This window comes from Penicillium psychrosexuale, assembly GCF_028828465.1.
Source record: "Penicillium psychrosexuale strain IBT 29551 chromosome Unknown utg000002l, whole genome shotgun sequence".
Lineage (NCBI taxonomy): Eukaryota > Fungi > Ascomycota > Eurotiomycetes > Eurotiales > Aspergillaceae > Penicillium > Penicillium psychrosexuale.
This window is the reverse complement of record NW_026643187.1, coordinates 1012564-1031839: the sequence shown is the minus strand read 5'-3', so window position 1 is coordinate 1031839 and position 19276 is coordinate 1012564. Positions and strand designations below refer to the sequence as shown.

At 46.7% G+C, this 19276-nt stretch overlaps 7 protein-coding genes across 7 annotated transcripts, besides 4 other annotated features; 3 read left to right on the top strand and 4 right to left on the bottom strand.

Moving 5' to 3' along the window:
* Positions 1-1091: 1091 nt before the first annotated feature.
* N7518_001533 (zinc-binding alcohol dehydrogenase family protein) lies at positions 1092-2207 on the top strand (the record flags this gene model as incomplete). Its single annotated transcript, XM_057182461.1, has 2 exons — positions 1092-1200; positions 1267-2207. 2 exons carry the CDS (start codon positions 1092-1094, stop codon positions 2205-2207), a joined length of 1050 nt encoding a protein of 349 aa, XP_057043911.1.
* Positions 2208-3740: 1533 nt separating this feature from the next.
* N7518_001532 (uncharacterized protein) lies at positions 3741-4037 on the bottom strand (the record flags this gene model as incomplete). The annotated part of the gene is made up of 1 exon (XM_057182460.1): positions 3741-4037. One exon carries the CDS (start codon positions 4035-4037, stop codon positions 3741-3743), a length of 297 nt encoding a protein of 98 aa, XP_057043910.1.
* Positions 4038-4193: 156 nt separating this feature from the next.
* Positions 4194-4230: a sequence feature (Protein overlapping with rRNA (N7518_001531, KAJ5799463.1) was converted to a misc_feature.).
* A 74-nt stretch (positions 4231-4304) lies between these two features.
* Positions 4305-4456: a sequence feature (Protein overlapping with rRNA (N7518_001531, KAJ5799463.1) was converted to a misc_feature.).
* Positions 4457-4775: 319 nt separating this feature from the next.
* Positions 4776-4888: a sequence feature (Protein overlapping with rRNA (N7518_001531, KAJ5799463.1) was converted to a misc_feature.).
* A 69-nt stretch (positions 4889-4957) lies between these two features.
* Positions 4958-5042: a sequence feature (Protein overlapping with rRNA (N7518_001531, KAJ5799463.1) was converted to a misc_feature.).
* Positions 5043-7393: 2351 nt separating this feature from the next.
* On the bottom strand, positions 7394-8083 carry N7518_001530 (GNAT family N-acetyltransferase; the record flags this gene model as incomplete). Its single annotated transcript, XM_057182458.1, has 2 exons — positions 7394-7626; positions 7690-8083. The coding sequence occupies 2 exons, from the start codon at positions 8081-8083 to the stop codon at positions 7394-7396; spliced, it is 627 nt and encodes a 208-aa protein (XP_057043908.1).
* A 938-nt stretch (positions 8084-9021) lies between these two features.
* Positions 9022-10271, bottom strand: N7518_001529 (uncharacterized protein; the record flags this gene model as incomplete). The annotated part of the gene is made up of 4 exons (XM_057182457.1): positions 9022-9421; positions 9487-9665; positions 9712-9936; positions 10005-10271. 4 exons carry the CDS (start codon positions 10269-10271, stop codon positions 9022-9024), a joined length of 1071 nt encoding a protein of 356 aa, XP_057043907.1.
* Positions 10272-11269: 998 nt separating this feature from the next.
* On the top strand, positions 11270-13259 carry N7518_001528 (uncharacterized protein; the record flags this gene model as incomplete). Its single annotated transcript, XM_057182456.1, has 8 exons — positions 11270-11380; positions 11440-11510; positions 11565-11588; positions 11644-11733; positions 11789-11871; positions 11934-12331; positions 12388-12720; positions 12777-13259. 8 exons carry the CDS (start codon positions 11270-11272, stop codon positions 13257-13259), a joined length of 1593 nt encoding a protein of 530 aa, XP_057043906.1.
* A 760-nt stretch (positions 13260-14019) lies between these two features.
* abr2 (laccase abr2) lies at positions 14020-16029 on the bottom strand (the record flags this gene model as incomplete). The annotated part of the gene is made up of 6 exons (XM_057182455.1): positions 14020-15067; positions 15118-15240; positions 15292-15462; positions 15511-15681; positions 15736-15791; positions 15838-16029. 6 exons carry the CDS (start codon positions 16027-16029, stop codon positions 14020-14022), a joined length of 1761 nt encoding a protein of 586 aa, XP_057043905.1.
* Positions 16030-17900: 1871 nt separating this feature from the next.
* On the top strand, positions 17901-18942 carry N7518_001526 (lactate/malate dehydrogenase family protein; the record flags this gene model as incomplete). Its single annotated transcript, XM_057182454.1, has 3 exons — positions 17901-18174; positions 18220-18449; positions 18505-18942. 3 exons carry the CDS (start codon positions 17901-17903, stop codon positions 18940-18942), a joined length of 942 nt encoding a protein of 313 aa, XP_057043904.1.
* Positions 18943-19276: the final 334 nt, after the last annotated feature.

The window sequence follows — 19276 nt, the reverse complement described above, 5'->3', positions numbered from 1 at the left end:
ATATGGCTAATGCTGTTGGATTTCATTCTCCATACTCGTACAGCTCTGATTCTATACCCAGTTCCATGATATTCTGCAGGTTGGAATCTGCTCGGATGCCAATGAGGCCAAGATTACGAAAATGCTGCCAAGTGGAGACTGTCTACTCCATAGATCAACGAACTGGATCGTCCATCCCTCAAGATAGACCAGACATACGTTATAAATTATACTGTGACAAGCCATTACCAGTATCGGTCATTGTATTTCACGATTGCCAAATGTTCCATGCTCCATCGACCTGCATGGCCTGCTCCACTATATTATGACACTAAGCTGTGCTAAGCTGCACCAAGCCAATGTTTGTAGCCGAAGATCGCCTATCAGAATTTCTTCTTATGATTTTTTCATGAGGGGATCCCCATCCCGTAGTGGAGCAACCACTTTCTTTTCCCAGCCCCCTATTTGAGACAAGTTCCACTTTTCGGACTCCCCGGGTACTTGCGATTCCCTTGCTCCGCACTCCGTACGGAGAACATGGATGTATTTTGGAGAATCTCAATATTGCCTGTTGCACTATCTCGAGGGCTATCCATTGGGCTGTTATCATTGTAGTCTAATCTCGCGTCGGTGATGTTTGGGCTGTGGTAACTGAGGGACCATTTACTGGCGTCGCCCGCGCTACCCGGTCTCAATATCACGATGAGATCTTCTAGGCTGCGGAGCACATTCGACAATAGTAATTGATTAATTGACTTTATTGAAGCTACTAATACTTGCTTGCCCCTCCCCTCCACGCAGATCACTTACAATACTCCGTATTTCGACGATCCTGGAAGCTACACGCAGTAGTCTACGCTAGCCAGATAGATTATCGCGCGGCAAACCGTACTTTGTCTGAGCTCTCCAATAGTTCAATCTCGCCCGGAATCATGGATAACTCTACGGAGTAATTCCAGGCCGCGTACGGAGAATTGCGCACGGAGTGCAATAGTATACATCCCTTTTGCAACCCCCAATGCCATTTGGACGATTTATCTAAAGAAATTAGAGCCATACCCCCACCTCTCTCGCACCCTTCATTTTCCCTCGCATCGCGACATCTGTTGAGAATGACCACCCAAAGCGCCATTGTCGTCCAAGAACCTGGTCGCGCGACGCTGGTAGATGTCCCACTCCCTAAGCTGCCGAATAATTACATTCTCGTCAAAACAAAAGCCGGTATTTTCTCCTTGTGCCCTTCTTCGCTCCCGAGCTTTATGAATAGTTGAACTAACAAGTACGAAGTCGCTTTGAATCCAACGGACTGGCGCCATATTGATTTTGTACCCTGTACCGGGGCCACGGTGGGCTGTGACTATTCCGGAATAGTAGAAGCCGTGGGGCCGCTCGTCAAAAAGCCTTTCAAAAAGGGCGATCGAGTTGCTGGCTTTGTACACGGTAGCAATGCCGTTCGCCACAATGGCGGCGCATTTGCTCAGTATATTATTGCAAAGGGCGATCTCCAAATGTTGATACCTGAGTCCATGAGCTTTGAGGCAGCAGCTACCTTTGGTGTTGGTTTGACAACTGTTGGCCAAAATTTTTACCAGAGCATGGAATTGCCTTTCCCCGGGGATCAGTCGAGCGAGTCAGACGACACAAATATCCTAATCTATGGAGGGGCAACTGCTACCGGTACACTCGCGATCCAATTGGCAAAACTATCGGGACTGCGAGTTGTCACAACATGCTCTGAAGCCAATCGCAGCTTCATGTTTGAGCTTGGGGCAGACGCAATTTTTGATTACCACGATCCACTGGTGGGCGAGCAGATCCGAGAGGATACTGATGATGCCCTGGAATTCGTTCTTGATACAATCTCGACGCCCCAATCTGCTGCCATCTGCAGCGCTGCCATTTCCTCGGCGGGCGGTTCCTATAACGCCCTGCTAGATGTTTCATCCGCGAGAGATGACGTTGACTCACATGTCTCAATGGCGTACGACATCCTGGGGGAACCCTATCGTATGGGAACGACCGAGATATCTCCTGATAGCGCTAACCTTGAATTCGGCATCAAATGGTGGGATGCAGCGCAGAGCCTACTTGAGGGCCGCCGCATTCATCCCCATCCATATCAGGTGAAGCCAGGCGGCTTGGCCGGTGCGTTGGCTGGTATTCAGATATTACGGGAAGGTAAAGTCCGAGCCTCTAAGCTAGTCTATCGGGTTGATGAATCCGAATAAAATGGGTTTAAAAAATACAAGGAGTTCTTGCCTTTCTATCAAATTTCAATAAGACATCAATCTTTATAATGAAGAGGGATATGCACGATGGGCAGCCTGGCCAAGCAGGCAAGACGAGAGCGACACAACAACACGAACCATCCAGGACGGCCGGCTAGCAAGCATACGTATCACATAGACCACACCATAGTATACAATCTCCTAGTGCACAAGCATCTCGCAACTCATTTCTCGTTTCAGGGGTGATGATCCGTCTACACTGCCTGCTCTCTAGAACTCTACTTAACAGTGCTCGGCGTGCTCCAGCGTTCGGAGGAGGACAATAACTGTAAATTCTGTAAGTATCCGACTTCACAGAGCTCCAAAAGAAAATGAGGCATACTGGTAAATCATATTCTCAAGAAGTTGATCAACCCTCCATGCAAGCAGGAGGCATATATATAGCCCGAGCATCTGCCATAAAAACCATATGGCTTCGTGTGGGGAAAGGGCCAACAGGACTTCGGTGATTGCCTCTTGAAGGGCAAGGATAGTGGATGACGTGCAGGGCTCAGTGACAGGGGCAGCAGAGGCAAAAGACATGGAAGATAGACGTTAGCAAAACGAACCCTTCAAAAGGACTGGTGGAAAGACTGCTGGAAAGACTGCAAGGGAGACTTACGATCTCAGATGGCTTTTTTTGATGAATCTAGAGAGTGATGCTGATGGGGAAGTTTACAGAATCTAAAAGTGCTCTGACAGGTAGGTAGCAAGGTGCACGTGAGCCGTGAACTAGAATAGCAGGAACGACTGTTCCTGAATAGGAAGGAACCGTATAGAGGTTAAACCTCGGGGGCAACTGCCAGTTTAGATCAGAGCTCTTGTAGCGGTGAAAGAGAGATGAAGAAGGATAGATTCTCTACAATGATCGAGATCTAGCTAAATAGCTAGGTGAAGCCTGGCAAACCAGGCAACGGCATGTGTTCGGCCCGTGGCTACCACAACAAGAGCATTCAGAGATAAAAGAAAGAGTTTGCAAAATAAATGATGGAAACCAGGCAGGCACCTCGCCAACTTCCTCCTTCTCCTCTTCGCCAATAAGAATAAACGCTTCATCGACTTGTTCAGCCTTGCCTTTTGTCAGCTGCTCTTTTGGAACAACGCTGTCATGACCATCAAGAGATAATCCCCATATTGAAGCTCGACTGATCCTTCGGCGGTAGCCACTGCCGTCGTCCACGACATGAAAATCCGTAAGGAATCCCATCTTTTCTTTTTTAGTAAGCTCAAAACCCCGAGCTTGGTGACAACATCCACATACCACCATACAATGTCCAGCTCCAAGCTGTCGTGTCTTATCAATCTTGCGATTAACGCAACATCCGCAGCTGCGGCCACAGCACCCCCCCCTCCTCACGCAATCCTCAACCAAGACTCGGTGCATATACCATAGAGGATGTGATCGCCATAAGTCAAACCCTCGTATCAGCGGTCCCCCTTCGAATGAGTGTCGGACTTTCCACCACTGTCGTTCTAGTAACCAGTATCTCTTGTTCAAGCCTGAAGCTCGGTCTGTGTATCATTCCGAAAGATTTGCCAGCTGCACGTGGTCTTAGTCTTATTAGCGAGGATTTGCTCTTCCTGGACAGTACTTCGAAGGTCTTGTTCTATCCGGAGAAGCTCAAGCCATTTTTCCTCGTCGAGATCGTCCATTTCATAATACACGTTCCACCGATACCGTTGAAGAGCATGAATACATCCACTCTGTTCGATCTTGATTTCATCTTGAGTTTTCTCTTCAGGCAGGGTCAAGTCAATTCCTGATTGAGTCGGCTCGTCCGTAGCTTGCATGTTGAGTTTTTGTTGACCGTATAAGCTGTGTGCCAGTTGAGACCAGGTTATATCCATGTTGGGTGAAGAGGATAGAGACGTATCTAGTTCAAATCAACTTAGTTTAGGAGATGAGGGAAGACCGTCCTTGAAATTGAGGTCCACCTCGTGAACGACTCATCCTGATGTCAGATATTTTCCCGTGCTCTCCGACCTGCGGATATCTAATAACAGAAAAAGAGGGTGTTTCTGAACGAATAGAAAAGAATACGTGAACAAAAAACATACAACAGTGAGGATTCGCTGGTGGTCACCCACCCAACTACTAACCCACCGGCGTGTGGCTTGAGTACGGCTGAGCGGACGGGAAGCCCTATTTTCCACACCCTATGGTCGTATGTATTTGGTATAGCACTGGAGGGGAGTATAATAGCTGAGAACTATAGACTATAGCCGTAGATGGGATGGTAAGAAGACTATTGGGTCAGGTGACCTCTGCCCCTTGATGGTCATAGCGTCAGATAGATACATCAAGTGCTCTCATGTCAGTTTCTACTTTTCCTCTACCCTTGAGCCTACCTACCTTCTGCTCTCATGTCTCGTTAAGCTTCATTTCCTAAAATAAGTTATTTATAGAGGTCCACAACGGGGCCTAAGATAAACATACTATTGCTATACTCCGTACTGAACAAATAATAAAAACAAAAACATACAACAGTGAGGATTCGCTGGTGGTCACCCACCCAACTACTAACTCACCGGCGTGTGGCTTAAGTACGGCTGAGCGGACGGGAAGCCCTGTTTTCCACACCCTATGGTCGTATGTGCTAGGTTACTTGTTGATGAGACACATAGAATAATAGTTTGCCTCGCTTCGCTCAGTAATATAACATATATTTGGGATTAATTTGCCTCATCCATCTGATTCTTTACCCAGTAACCTTCTAAGATGGACTTTTGCGAATAGAATCGCATCAACGTTGTAAATTTCCCGGTGTCGTCGGTTTCCTTTCTCTCAAGGGTCATGTTCTGAATTCTTCGAATCCATGCCTCTTCAGTATTCGCCGAGGCAAGCCGGGTCTTCAATCAAAAGAGAGAGAGAGTGGTATCGACGAAAATAATAAAGACCGGGAGAGTAGGAAGAAAGGTGGAGAGGCATACACCGAGCGATAATAACCAAACTCCACAATGCAAACCACACAACAACCCCTTCAAGATGAATAAGCGAAAGGCAAGCAAGCAAATAAAGCAAACGGTCTTGCGTGTATATTCAAGAATACAAATATTTGTAGTAGCCTACATATCGCTCAGCGATGAAGTAACTAATTAAGGAACCTCCCTCGCACCCTCTCTATTCCGCATCCTATGTGCGTAGGGTGACGCCAATCAAAAGCAGCCTCACCCTTTTGCTCACTCGGGTGACATCCACCGAACTATTGATCGAACTTGAGTCACACGCCGGTGAGTTAATAGTTGGGTGGGTGACCACCAGCGAATCGTCAATGTTGTATGTTTTTGTCTTTTTGGTTGCCATTTTGGAATGGAGACATGGACTGATGATGCAAAGAGAAAATTCAATGGAAAGAAAAGCAGAAGTTTATGCGCTGGAGTAACCACGGATGTCATCTTTCTAGTTACCTTAGAATTCTACTGTAGGTAACTGCTTGGATTATGATTCAAATCGCCTCGTGATATCATTATCAGGTTTGCTCTAACTTTATGACCGTGTCACGATCTGTATGATATGACTCTACGGATGGCTTGAACATTGCTTGCCTGCTTGCTTAATTTCTGCTTACTTGATTCTTTCCTCTGTTTATATATTGTTTGCTAGGTAAGTCAGAGATCGATGTTTACATATAGCCCTTATTTACATGTTGCAGTGGGGGTTTCCAGAGCAGGATGACTAAGCGGCTATGTGATAACGTAATTCCCAAGCGAGCTGCGCAGCGCAGAACACATAGTAAAATCGATAAATTATAACATGGTATTTCAACAACCAACGCTTTTATTTAATTTCATTACTGTCCGATAGCAATTGATAAGCATTTATAGTGTCATGAAAACTTGCATTGTTATGGTATCGAAAAATACATCGCTGAACCCTAGAAATATATATTTCTCTGTCACTACTCATTCACTAGTTTATTAAATCCCTCCAAACCCTCATAAGTGGCTAGATATCATATTACAAGCATTAGGCTAGAAGGAAAAGCTCAGATAGATAACCGTTGTTGAGATATCATGTTGTAATTTATCGATTTTACTATGTGTTCTGCGCTGCGCAGCTCGCTTGGGAATTACGTTATAAAAGCACTCCCGAGGCATAGATAGCAACGCAGACACCTTTCCACTTCCATTCTCAGTAATCACCCTATTACTCCCAGTGACGACTCTGCTCTCACACCTGTTTCGCAGGCAGGGCTGTCGGTGTTCAATGTTTACATGTTTACAGAAGTGGCCAGCTATATAAGCAGGCCTTTCCTACTTCTGCACCTGCTCTATCTCTATCTCTCCCTACCTATTCCTGATTTTGAATTGATATACTCTCACATCTGGCATGTCACACCCGGGTGAAATTCCGCTTCTATATGGTCAATCGGTAATAACTTTTCTCCAACCTGAGGTTCAAGACTCTAACGCTATATAGGCCAGCTTACACGATACATATAAGAAGACTCCATGCAGCTCAAGCATGCCTTCTTGACAATATATGATCAGACCGTCTTCCTTGAGACAAGTGGAGTTTGGAAGAGAGCTAGGCATATATTTTTTTTTGCCAACGTGATATGGTCTATCTAAGATGTGCTTCGCGTCTGCTGCCCCTATCAACGAGCCTCCCCCCCGCGCGGGATGATCACCCTGCATCTCCGGTGGTCCTTGAGCGCTTGCTCAAAATTACCCCCAGCCAGACGTACATGTATATATGGGCGCTTTTTGCCGTATATGTGGCCATCCTGGCAGTCCAGTGTTTGGACTACTTGTCAAGGCAGGCGATTGACCAGTATGCCTCATATTTACAGTGAAGGTTTCAACAAGCAATGATGGTCTGCCATGATAGACGATTGGGTGATCAAATATAACGCTGTCATCAAGCCCCGGGGTTGTATACCAAATGTTTTGATCCAGGCAGCAGCCCTATCCGGGACTAGTGAATGTGTGTTACTAGCGAAAAATAGTGTGTGAGTAGCCCTTCTGTTAAAGTATCTTGTTCTTGCTAGGTGGACAGCAAAAAAGGCAGGGAAGGGCATAAATTATATATGCTTGCTAGACAGAAACCTAACAATAGGCGAGCTACAATCCGCCAGTGGGTTCAAATGTGTTCATGGCTTTATCTTCGATGAGAGATCTCGCAGCATGGACTCTAAGTCCGTAAGTCAAGTGCGATCGCTCGGAGTCACCTGACGGCGGCGAGCCATCGAAGCCACTTCCGAACCGGGCGGACTGAAATCCACAAAGTTATGTTTCTGGTATAGAAATGCTCCCTCCTTGCTGGCATCAACGTATGCCATAACGCCATCCTTATCCGCCAGGTCGCAGCCCCACTTGACAAGCATAGAGCCAGCTCCGCGCCGTTGATAATCAGGATGAGTGCCAAGGGTATCGAGGTCTTTTTTTCGGATGTCAGTGATCATTTCTTCCTTTGTGAACTTTAAAGGGATATCATTCATACAGTAATGTTTCTCATCGCCCATGACGCTTTCCCTCGCCTGCTCCAGTTCTGCAATGAAATCCTCGCATTCCTGGTAAGGCGAGTCCTCATGCCAATGCGGAAAGCGACGACCTCGCTCATTTGGCATGGCCAGGTCCCATTTGGCGAAGGCAACTAGCCGCGGTCGGCCTTTCTCATCTCTTGACTGGGTGTCCACTACTCGCAGGTATCTGTAGTGGGACTTCTGAATATCCCCCAAGTGCCAATCCCGGTGCCATTGGTGCATACCGGGAGTGTTGGGGAAAAGTTTCCCAATCACCGGCTGCGTGAATGCAGCAAACCATAGCTCAGTGATGGCAGGGACATCTTCTGGTGTCGCTAGTTCTAGCACGAGAGGGTTGGTTGCCGATCCCATATTGAAATCGGGTTGGATATGTGTTCAAATGTCTAGCGAAAGGGCGGTGACTAGGATGTTTGCACTAGGGTAGGTGTGCCGAGCCAAGTCTGTAAAGAGTAACTCAATTTAAGATAGTATACTCCGTAGATGGGGAAGAAAAGAGCAAGACGTAGGAATCTACTTAGGAGGGTAGATATATCAACCACTTCACACCAACCTCTCGCTAAAACTACTAAACTAGCAAAAAAACTAGTTATCAAACCATCTCTAGTTAGCATTACGTGATATGATAGATAAATCATGCAAATCGTGACAGTAGACCTGTTTAATACAATTGACAAAGAAAGGAACATGGCCCCCAAGTGACAATAAAACCCGCATAATCGTGGTCGGGGTATTGAGATACGTTTCAAGGGGTTCAGGAGCGGGGAGGGAAGAGGTGCGAGCCGATAAGAGAGCTAGTTGCAAGGGTTCCCTGCACGCCTGGACGGAAGAGAAGCCTAGCCACTGCGTTGGCCAGTACTCCGCCCTGCGCTTTCTCCACTAACCGCTTTTGGGGGTTAAGCATCCTACACAAAAGTACTGTTCTACAGGGTGCGGCCCCAACACCCCAATCGGGGTTTCGGACCGTGCGTTGGGTCCGGTAGTATATAATTTTATGCGTTGGCCCGCGACAGCCCCATCTCCCATCATACGATGGCTCGATCGCGATTGCGAATGGAACCAGATCCGTCCCTAAGGTTCGTTTAGAAGGTGAAAAGGCATACTACATATATGCACGTCTCTATAACGGGAGCCATCGTTACGCGGCATGTGCTCATTATTCTTATTATTTTCCGATTTAATTCCAGCACGTAATTTCCATGTGATTTGGGGATTACCAAAGCCTATGCATGTCGCGCCCATGATGAATTTATAGTCATTAGCTAAGTTGATTACTCGCCACCGTTGCTGGCCTAGGAGTGTGTGTCGAACTCAGTTACTATATGCGCCTGGCTTGACTGGCTGTCGACCTCCCAATCCTGCGTGACCAAAATCTGATCTCGTCGTATCGGCAAAGGGTGAATTTCGTGGCTTTCAGACCTGATCTTACGGTCTCGCGACTTGGACCGCCCCTGTGATTGCGAGCGTATCTTGTAGCTCCAAGAGGTTGGGTCTTCCACGCCATTGAGCTTGAGCCCGTTAGATCGCATCCAGGACAGGAACGGGCTCAGTTGTCCCCAACAGGCCGTCACGATGCTGAGACACTGAATGGTCACTTCGAAAATAGTGATTTCACACATCTGAAACGTTGGGTCGTTGGATTTAGTGCCTTTTTTGATAAAGGCAAGCTCGCCGACCGTTGCGATCGTTACACTATCGAAGGAGGGAGATGAGTTTCGAGTTTGAGAGAGAGCACTCCGTAGAGCCGGGTCGCTCACAGAAGTCGAGGCAGGAAGATACCCGCAAAAGCCAGGCGTCGCAACAGCGTCGTTTGGACGCTAGAAATTAGGATCATTGCCTGAGCGACAATCAAGAGGTCGGTAACGATATTGGAGATAGCGATGAAGTAGCGCCAAGTTAACTGGACACCCCGTCGCATCGCGTCAGTATTGTCCGGCTTCGGGGGATAGGAGGTAATAGGGACAAAAGGAGACACTACCTACCAGGTTAATGCATTGGCCGTTCTGGAAATCCCAGGCGCGGGGCAGAGAGCATTGGAATGCAGTTCCAAAGATAGCAACAACTGCCCAGACATACACGATAGCCTCCACACCTCGGGCGAGCCATTTATCTTTGGCGGATGGTGTAAGACTCCGAATAAACACGACCAGAGATAGTTTCGAGAACATGAGGCTTAGGAGGTATAGAAGAGACCCAGCGAAAAGGTCCTGGCAATAAGCACATTAAAATCGGTTCCAAAGAAGTGAAAAATCACAAGATGGCGGAAGATACGTACTTTCATCACCTGTTGCATATTGGCGCTGGATACATCTTTGAAATGCTTTCCATAACCGGACCCAACTGCCAGCGAAACAGCGATATTCTGACCGATACCAACAATCAGAGATGCAATGATCAAGAGGTCATCCGTGCTGAGTTTCTTGAACAGTCGAACTTTAGTTCCAAGTCGAGCAGAGACACTAAAAATGATTATGACTAAGAGAACCCATGTGGTGACATTGACCGCTGGATCTTTAGTGTCACCTTTGAATCGTGTCCCCATCGAGCCGAAATATGTGAAGGATGGTAGATTACTTAAGAAGAAAGAAGAAGGATGAGAGTATTAAAGATCATCATGCTGAAGAGAGAACATGCCTTGTGCTTTTTATTATATCGTCTGGTACTCCGTATAGTGCCCAGAAAAAAGCGACCAGGATGCGAATCCCATCCCAGTACCTATCAGTCTAATATACTATGCATATGAAGATCTCTAAAGAGATGTTATAATTCCTCTAGGGCTTCCAATCTTGTGCTTCCAGTCCATCGATCTCTATATATATGCATTGTGTTCTATATGTGTTTGCTCTGATTTCTACTTGACATTTTCCCTACTTTGTCACTGATCGGTGTTTATTCTCACAGTGACTAATTATTGTAAAACGATATGGTAATATCCAGCACACTTATCACGTTCAACCCCCTGTACTCGAAGGATTCGCCCCTGAGTTCTGGCCCCCGACCCCTCGCATTAGTTCAACCCGTGGGATATGATACAGCCATTTTACCACTAGACCACAACAAAATCAAGGTACTTTTTAGGGCCGAGTATGGTCATATCTGTCCTTATCAGTTTCATACAAGCATCAATTGACTGTTGCCCTATGGGTAGCAATCACCGATATATGCCCCACATGATTGACTGTGGCGTATTCAATTGGGTATGCTGCGCTTCCTGGGGAATCATTCCCGCGTGTGGTCCACATGATCGACACATAGAACACGATGGGCCCTAGCCCTCCTTGGGGCGAAGCGCAGAGCGCAGAGCGCCCGCAATCAAATCAAAACAATCATACATTAGCGTCATCCACTCACGTACTTTCAGTTCTACTGAATGTAACGTACACCCATCTAGTCAAATCGGATACTCTTCCACCCGCATTCCGATACTTGGGCGATGGACATTTCCTTGCCTGTTTTTGTACTTTTAACCCAGCTGCATCTTATATTTAACTTTCTGTTCACTTCCCACTTGTCTCCATTCCATTCCTCCACGAAAAAGCCATGGTGGCCTATGAATTGAAGAGCAATACTTCCGTCACCAGCAGGGGCGAGGGGCAAGTGGATCGTGATAATGCGCATCTCCAGCGGATGGGAAAGAGGCCAGTCCTTAAGGTATGCAATACAGGCTTCAAGGTAACTCACCTGGCCATACTACTGACACGTCCGACTAGCGAAAATTCGGTATTCTGTCGATCCTCGGCTTCAGCTGTACTATTCTGGGAACTTGGGAAGGTCTGCTTGGGTGAGCCAGTCCAATTGCAAATTTTCACTGAATACATCGCTAATCGGTCTCCAGTACTTTTACTGGCCCTCTGACAAAGTGTGTTCACCCGACAACAACCTGCTGCCTTGCAACATTTTCTAACATATATCAGCGGTGGCTCCGGCGGTGCGATCTATGCCTACATCTTCGGGTGGGTTGGCTGTTTCGCCAATTTCATGGTCTTGTCGGAATTGGCCTCCATGTATGTTGCATTATTCGTTGATTTACGGCTAAATTCGGACCTAACTGTCAAACAGGGCACCTACCGCAGGAGGCCAATACCACTGGGCTGCCATGCTTGCCCCGGGCAGTCATCAGAAATTCCTGAGTTTTATTACAGGTAAGCTTCTACCTCATACTTGGACCGAAACTATTAATTATCGCTGACACTTAAGCCCGTAGGATGGTTTGCTGTTCTCGGCTGGCAGAGTGCCTTCGCCGCCTGTGCCTTTTTGACAGGAAAGATGATCCAGGGTGCCGCGATCCTAGGAAACAACCTCTACAATGCTCTTCCCTGGGAAGGAACATTGATTGTTTGGGCTTCGCTCAGTCTCGCATTGGTCGTGAACTTGCTCCCCGGCAACTTGCTGCCCCGCATCGAGGTGATCGTTTTGGTTGTGCACATTCTTGGGTTCTTCGGCATCATAATCCCCCTCATCTATATGGCGGATCATAACACAAAGGAGCAGGTTTTTCTATCTTTCCAAAATGGAGGAGGCTTCGCCACGCAAGGACTATCCTGGTTTGTTGGTATGACCAGCTGTGCCTTTGCCTTCGCTGGAGGTGATGCCGCCGTGCATGTAAGTTTCTTTGGGAGCTATGCTTCCACGTCTCTAGCTAATAAACCTCCAAATAGATGTCCGAGGAGGTCGCAAATGCCTCGACCGTCATTCCCAACGCCCTTATGATTAGTGTCGGTATCAATGGCTGCCTCGGCTTTGGTATGATAATTGTTATGATGTTCTGCACCGATTCTGACCTCGGTGGTAAGCTGGGGAGCGCCACTGGGTATAACTTCATGGGCATCTTCATGGAAGCAACAAACTCGGTGCCTGGTTCATTGGCCATGTGTGCTATCGTTATCACTATTTATGTCTGTTCTCTCATGGGCCTACTTGCTGCGGCGTCTCGGCAGCTTTGGTCTTTCTCTCGAGACAGGGGAGTCCCCGGGTGGCGATGGTGGAGCCAGGTAAGCATTTAGCCATCATCAGAAGTCTTGTATGGACTAACATTCTGCTATTCAAGATTTCTTCCACGAAACAGTTGCCCATTTTCGCCATCCTATTTACAGTGACCGTCGCTGTGTTGCTTTCCCTGATTAACATTGGTTCCGATACCGCTATGGAGGACATAGTGTCTATGGCAGTTTCGGGTATATACCTCTCGTACTTGATGGTTTCTGTTTTGCTCTTTTACCGCCGCATCCGTGGTGACATCTCCCGATATAACGACAACGATGATGATATTGTCAATGTTCCCGGTGCGAAGCTTGTCTGGGGACCGTTCCATTGCCCCGGCATCATTGGTACCCTGATCAACGGGTATGCGATCATCTACATCAGCATCGTCATCTTTTTCAGCTTCTGGCCAAGTACAATGGACCCGACAGTGGAGACGATGAACTGGAGCATTCTGGCGATAGGAGGCAGCGTCTTCCTCGCCATTATATACTACGTCGTGCGCGCCCGGCACGTCTACAAAGGTCCTATTGTGGAAGTCTCCTTGTAGAGAGTTGTCGCACGGACTTTGAGGAAGAGGCTAATAGTTTACATTGCAATAGAATCAACCATAACGTCGGTAGTCTTCCAAGGTTAGGACGCCGGTTCTTAGTAAGCCCACAAGCTGCCTAGTTAGTTACAGTCATCAAAAGGATTACAGTGATATTCGAAATCACTTTTACCCCTACTCCAAATGCAATAGTCCAGATTCAGATATCTTTTCGCTAGACTTCAACCTGTCTACTGTAAAGATATATATTTCAATGTTCTTGGGTGGAAATGCGGGTGGGAACAGACTTATTACACCACACTGTAGGTTCCTCCTATGAGTCTCCGTAAGTTACGGTAATTGCATCCTCTACCCTAGGAGTTTCCACTGCTAACTGCGGAGCGAAGGGAAGCAAGTATAAATCAGAACTTCAGGTCTTACGTACGTGTCACGTCGCCAAATTTTCTCCCGGGCTGAAATAATAGCGTTTTAATGCATAGTCAGGTGACCCGGTAAGGTCACGTGGCCAAGTTTCTTCGTAGCTTAGGCGTTACCTATGACTACGAGTACAATGATGATGCCAGTCCCACTACCGTCTTTAGCCTAAACTCGTATTCACCGAATAGGTCGAGAGCCCGTTCTAGTTATAAACAAACAATGATGTCAGTGGTATTTTAGTACCAGAGCAGGTTGAACGTTGGCAGATGATTATTATTAAGGAGCCAATTAGAAAGATAAAACCGCATATCTCAAAGACAGGATAGAAAAATCATAGAACACACTATAGGTAATGGGCAGGAACTTCAGGCCAAGCATCGACACCATCCAGCAAGACCATGCCCATACCCGACGAGAAGTGCGTCTCCATATGACAATGCAAAAGGAATGGTCCCGGGTTCACGACTTGGTAGCGAATAGCGATCCAGGCTACTCCATTTGGCGCAGTCACAAATGTATCGCGATACACAGGGGTTTCGAAGAAGCTGTCCGGGCTGCTCGCTTTTGCTTCCGCAATAGAGCCCCACTGGAACTTGCCCATTGCACTGCCAATCAAAAAGGCCTTGTTGGAATGCTTGTGCATCGGGTGGGGTGGCTGAAGCTTGGTTGGGTCGGGGATGGCGAGCTGGAACACAATATCGACCCAGGTGCCATTCCGGGTCTCAATCTTCAGGGCAGAATCCAGGCTCGGTGCTTTGGGGTTGAGAATGACTGGTTCCATCTGGTTCAGATTGGCTGGGAGGAAGCTCGTTCCATCTAAAGTCCATTCCCAGGATGAGTTGATCCGTCCAAGGGTCAGGAGATGGAAATCATCGCCGTCCTCCGCAGGTAGGATGGCAGGATATGGCGGCAGGTTCGTTGTGTTCAGATTGATCACAGAGGCTGTAGTGTTAGTGCCACCGTAGTCGATGTATGCCGTTGATTCGCGCTTGTTATGTTCACCGCCCTTGTAGGCGAGATTAGCGTAGCCAGAGATGACCTGGTTATCATGACCAGCGACACGGATCGTATAGCTGCCGGGTTCCTTGTCTAGTTTGATCATGGCAGAGTAGCGCTCTCCACTGTAAATGGAAACCTGATGCGCAAGCTGCGGCTCAATGTAGCGTCCATCCACTTCGTAGATGTACATCGGGTGCTCATCAATGGAGAAGATCAACGATTTGAGACTTGCTGCACTGATGAAGTTCAAACTGGCCCATCGGTTTTTAGGTGATACTTCAAAGAAGGACGTTGGACCCTCGCTGGGCTTACATCCGGAGTTCAATCCCTCGGGAAGGAGCTCTGGGTGGTGCTCCCAATTACCTTGGAGAACCGGCATGAATGGATCGCATCTGGCAAGTGTTAGTGGCTTTCAAATCAGCCTAGTAAAGTATAGACTCACCCTTTATCCGTCAAAGGCTCAGTTATGACTGCTCTGACCTGGGGTGGCTGGAGGTTTGTCAAATATTCAGGGTCTTTGCAGTATACAGAGCCTGCACCATCGATGAGAATGCTATCTGAGCAACTGGTAATTGTGAGTGCGGTCCTTCTTTGGCTATCATATTTGGGTCCTTACAAGATATCATAGCCTGTTTCTTTCAGTGCATCCATGTATTCATTGGACGAAAGATGGTCCCAGTCAGACATCACGACCAACTGGGCATCATGGGCGGCTTTTGTCATTGCCTGGATATCGGCAGGGTCATCAGAAATCATTGAGAATGGTGACTCTCGGTCGGCAGACGGACTGATTCCTTGTTAGAGACATAATAAATACAGGCTGCTGCATACTCACCGAATTCTAATTCCACCGTAGAGACCATCCATTATTCTGTCCTTGTCGTGAGCATGGTACCAGTATGTACCATAGGTCGTGGCTTTCCAATGGTATCGGTATTTGTCACCGGGCTTGATGGCCCATTGCGATAGTCCTGATACTCCGTCCGCCCATGGGGTGTTGGTTTGCCTGTTGTGGTTCAGTATCGTGCGGTTCTCGAAGAGGAATTTCCGGAGGCCCTACTCAATGCCGTGGAAATGGACAGATGTATTGAAGGGCAAATTGTTGGTCACGTCTATCTATTTCTCTCAGTATGCGCTTGAAAAATAAAGCAGGACAACCCACTGTGACTTCATCTCCTTCATCCAGAATCAATGGCGGGCCTGGAAAACGATCATTGACAAAGATCATCTCCCTCTCGACTCCGTTCGGTGCGCCCCTCTTCCATGTGAGGTCAAGATCATAATGAACTTTAGCTGCCTGACTCAGAGCAGCAGCACCCATCAAAGTCAGGAACAGGGACTTCGTGTGTGTCATTTTGTGGAGTTGGTTGGTATGAACCCGATATTGAAGCGAAAGATTTTCTCCAAAAAAAACGTGTCCAGAAAATGCCTTCCTGCCAGCCTTATAAACAGACCGTGCTGAATTCCTTAATAGTTGCTAAGCCACAAATCCTCACATTCCTCGCATTCTCCCGTTGAAAACAGCGGGCCCTTGCGTTGGACATTGTTGCAAACAACGAGAACTTGATTTGATCCCGGTCTTGAATCCGGAGCACAACGTTAATCTTATTTATTGAAATTGCGTACATGTATACACTAATATTACCGGTGGTGGGTGTGGTAGCACCGAGGTCCGTTAGAACGAACCCTTCATTCAGATTCTGCACAATCTCACACCTCAAGGTCTTTGCAATGACCTTGGGGAGCGGCCATGGCCTATCCGACCGTTATTACATTTGAGAATGATCCAATCTTGATTTTTTTAGCTGTCTTGCTGAAAGCAACCAAGGAGCAGGTGAAGTGTTTGTTTCGTCGGGTTAATTTACCGACTAGAATGTGCTGCAAGCGGGAGCCAGAACACAAAGCTCCCTTGATCGTGCGGTTTTTTATCGCTTATTTAGTCTGTTTATATTCTAATAAAAAAAACATGAAGCTAGGAGATTACCTTACCAATTCGTCTGATCTTCCCATAAATATGCAACTTTGTCTGATCAATTGGTTTGCTTAATCGGTTTCGTCTGAAATTTAAGGGGATTGTTAACGCGACACCCCTCTGCCTGATTTTTCAGTATTCAATCTTACTAATCAAGCATCGATTTAATTTGCCGGACTTAATTCTGCACTTTGGAATTTTGGTTTACATAGTAAAAAACATGCATTTATGTTCATTTAAATTGATTGTTACTTAATTTTGTTAGGGGTTTACATATAAATTGTAGGTGCCTATTGTCTTCCTATCATTGTATATGAGGTTTGATAGGAAGGCGGTAAGGAAGGCGGGCAATGGTGGCCCGAAAAATCAGGCAGGGGGGTGTCGCGTTAACAATCCCCAAATTTAATTGTGGGTTTATGCGGCATTTCGCTAATCTATAGTTTTCACCCTAGGTCCTAACTCCTTCGTAGAATTACGCTATAACTAGTAATAAATATCGGTCGTATTTGACCAGTTAGACACTCTCTACTATCTAGCATTTAAACCGTTTTCAGAGCATTGCAATATACCGCGTCACGATGATATAGACCTTTGGGAGCGTTCGACCGTTCTCATCTTTCCTCAATCAATGAACTCATTCCATTGGAGATATCCATGTACAGCCTGTCAACACATTATGACGTAAGAAATTCGTTCCCTAACTCTAGTTTCCTAAATCTTTGGTCGATGAACAATGTATTATCCCTCAACAGCTGTTCCCATCACTCTATCTATACCTTATACCTTTGGGTATTCCATTAAATGTCCTGCTCATATGTTTTCTTTGACTCGATCTTTCACTACACCTGGATGCAAGGATGAAGGCACTATTTGTATGGTAGAGAAATAGCATTTTCTGATTTTAAGATCTCGTGGTTAGTAGACGCAGACGGGGCTAGACGATTATAGCTTCCTCATTCCCGTTATAGTCAAGCTAACCATCAAGTGATGTACTCCTGGCAAATTTGGTACTCTGAGGTTAACCCTCGGTCTTAATCTTTAGCAATCTAAGTTCGCTCGCTAGCTACGAACTGGATAGTAAACTGATGATATCATTGGCAAGTTCTGGAACAAAGCTCCAACCTACCGGCGTTACCACATAAACCAGTCTCATCCCACAAGAAACGGAATTCCATTTCTCTCACACAATCCAAGCGCCTCTTAACAATCTTCAGATCACCACAGGGGTCGTATGCTCTACTTAGGTCCGCAATATGCTCTCTAGAGATACAAACGCGATTACTCGGATTGCAATAATCGGTGTGGGCCAGGTTGGCGCCGCTCTTGCTTACGCGCTAATCCTAAATTCCACCGCTGGTGAGCTGCTCTTGGTCGATACCAAACTCGACTTGAGAGACGGCCAGGTACGGGACCTTTCCGATGTAAGCTACAGTTGCAATAGCGGAACCCGCGTCCGAGCAGCCACACATCATGAAGCAGGCCAATGCGATGTTGTGGTCATCACCGCCGGATCAAAGTCTTACAAAGGTAGGAGATACGATATGAAGAAGACCTTTTCTAATTATTCAGCAGGCGAAACTACGATTCAGCACATGTACCAGAAGGTCGCCATTATTCAGAGCATCACCAACGCAATGAAGCCATTCAGATCAGACACAATCTTACTGATCGTGGCACACCCCGTCGATCTTATCACCTCCTTCGCTCAAGAGCATTCCGGACTACCAGCATCTCAGGTGCTGGGCTCGGGAACCGTTCTTGATTCAGTAAGGCTTCGCGGAATGTTAGCAGACAAAGCCGGAGTATGTTCTGATGGCTTTGACAATTATCTTCAAGACAAGGCTAATTGGAATCTAGGTCGCCGCAAATGCAATAGATCTTCAGGTATTGGGAGTGCACGGGGAGTCAGAGGTTGTTGCATGGTCGACGGCAACACTTTGCGGGGTCCCCATTGACAAAGCGCTGCCCAGCAACACTTTCAATCCGAAAGATCTTGCCAACGAGTGTAAACACAGATCGCAAAGGATTATCCAAGCGAAAGGAACAGTATCTTTTGGAATTGGCTCCGCCCTGTCCAGAATTTGCTCTTCCATCCTAATGGACAAACGAGATGTCTATCCTATTAGCCATTTCCAGCCAGAGTGGGGTTGCTGTTTCAGCTTGCCCGCGGCCCTTGGAAGAAGCGGAATCATAAGGACTGTTGAAATGGCAACAAATAGTAACGAGAAGGCTGATATACGCGACTCGGTGGAGATTCTAAGCGATACACTCAAGAGAGTCCGTGAGAATCAATAAGCGTGAAAAAAAAAAATTCAAAGCGTCGCAACCATGCTTGAGTGTCGTATAAAATGCGCAAATTTGTCTCCATCTTTTGCCTTTTTTTTCCTTTCTGGTGTTTATTAATTCGGCAATGAAATGTTTTCCTAAAAACTAACTTAAATATGGTTACCCACCGTGTGATATATTTCACCTCTAAGCTTCAGAATCGAGTCCATCTCCGTCCGTGACACTATTTTGCTGGGCCAAACATGGCGAGCTCGATAATTTACAATACCGGCCGAGGTAAACTTTTTGCTTGAACGCCATTAAGGTGAGATCTCATTTGAAACAAAAATTTTATGAAGACATC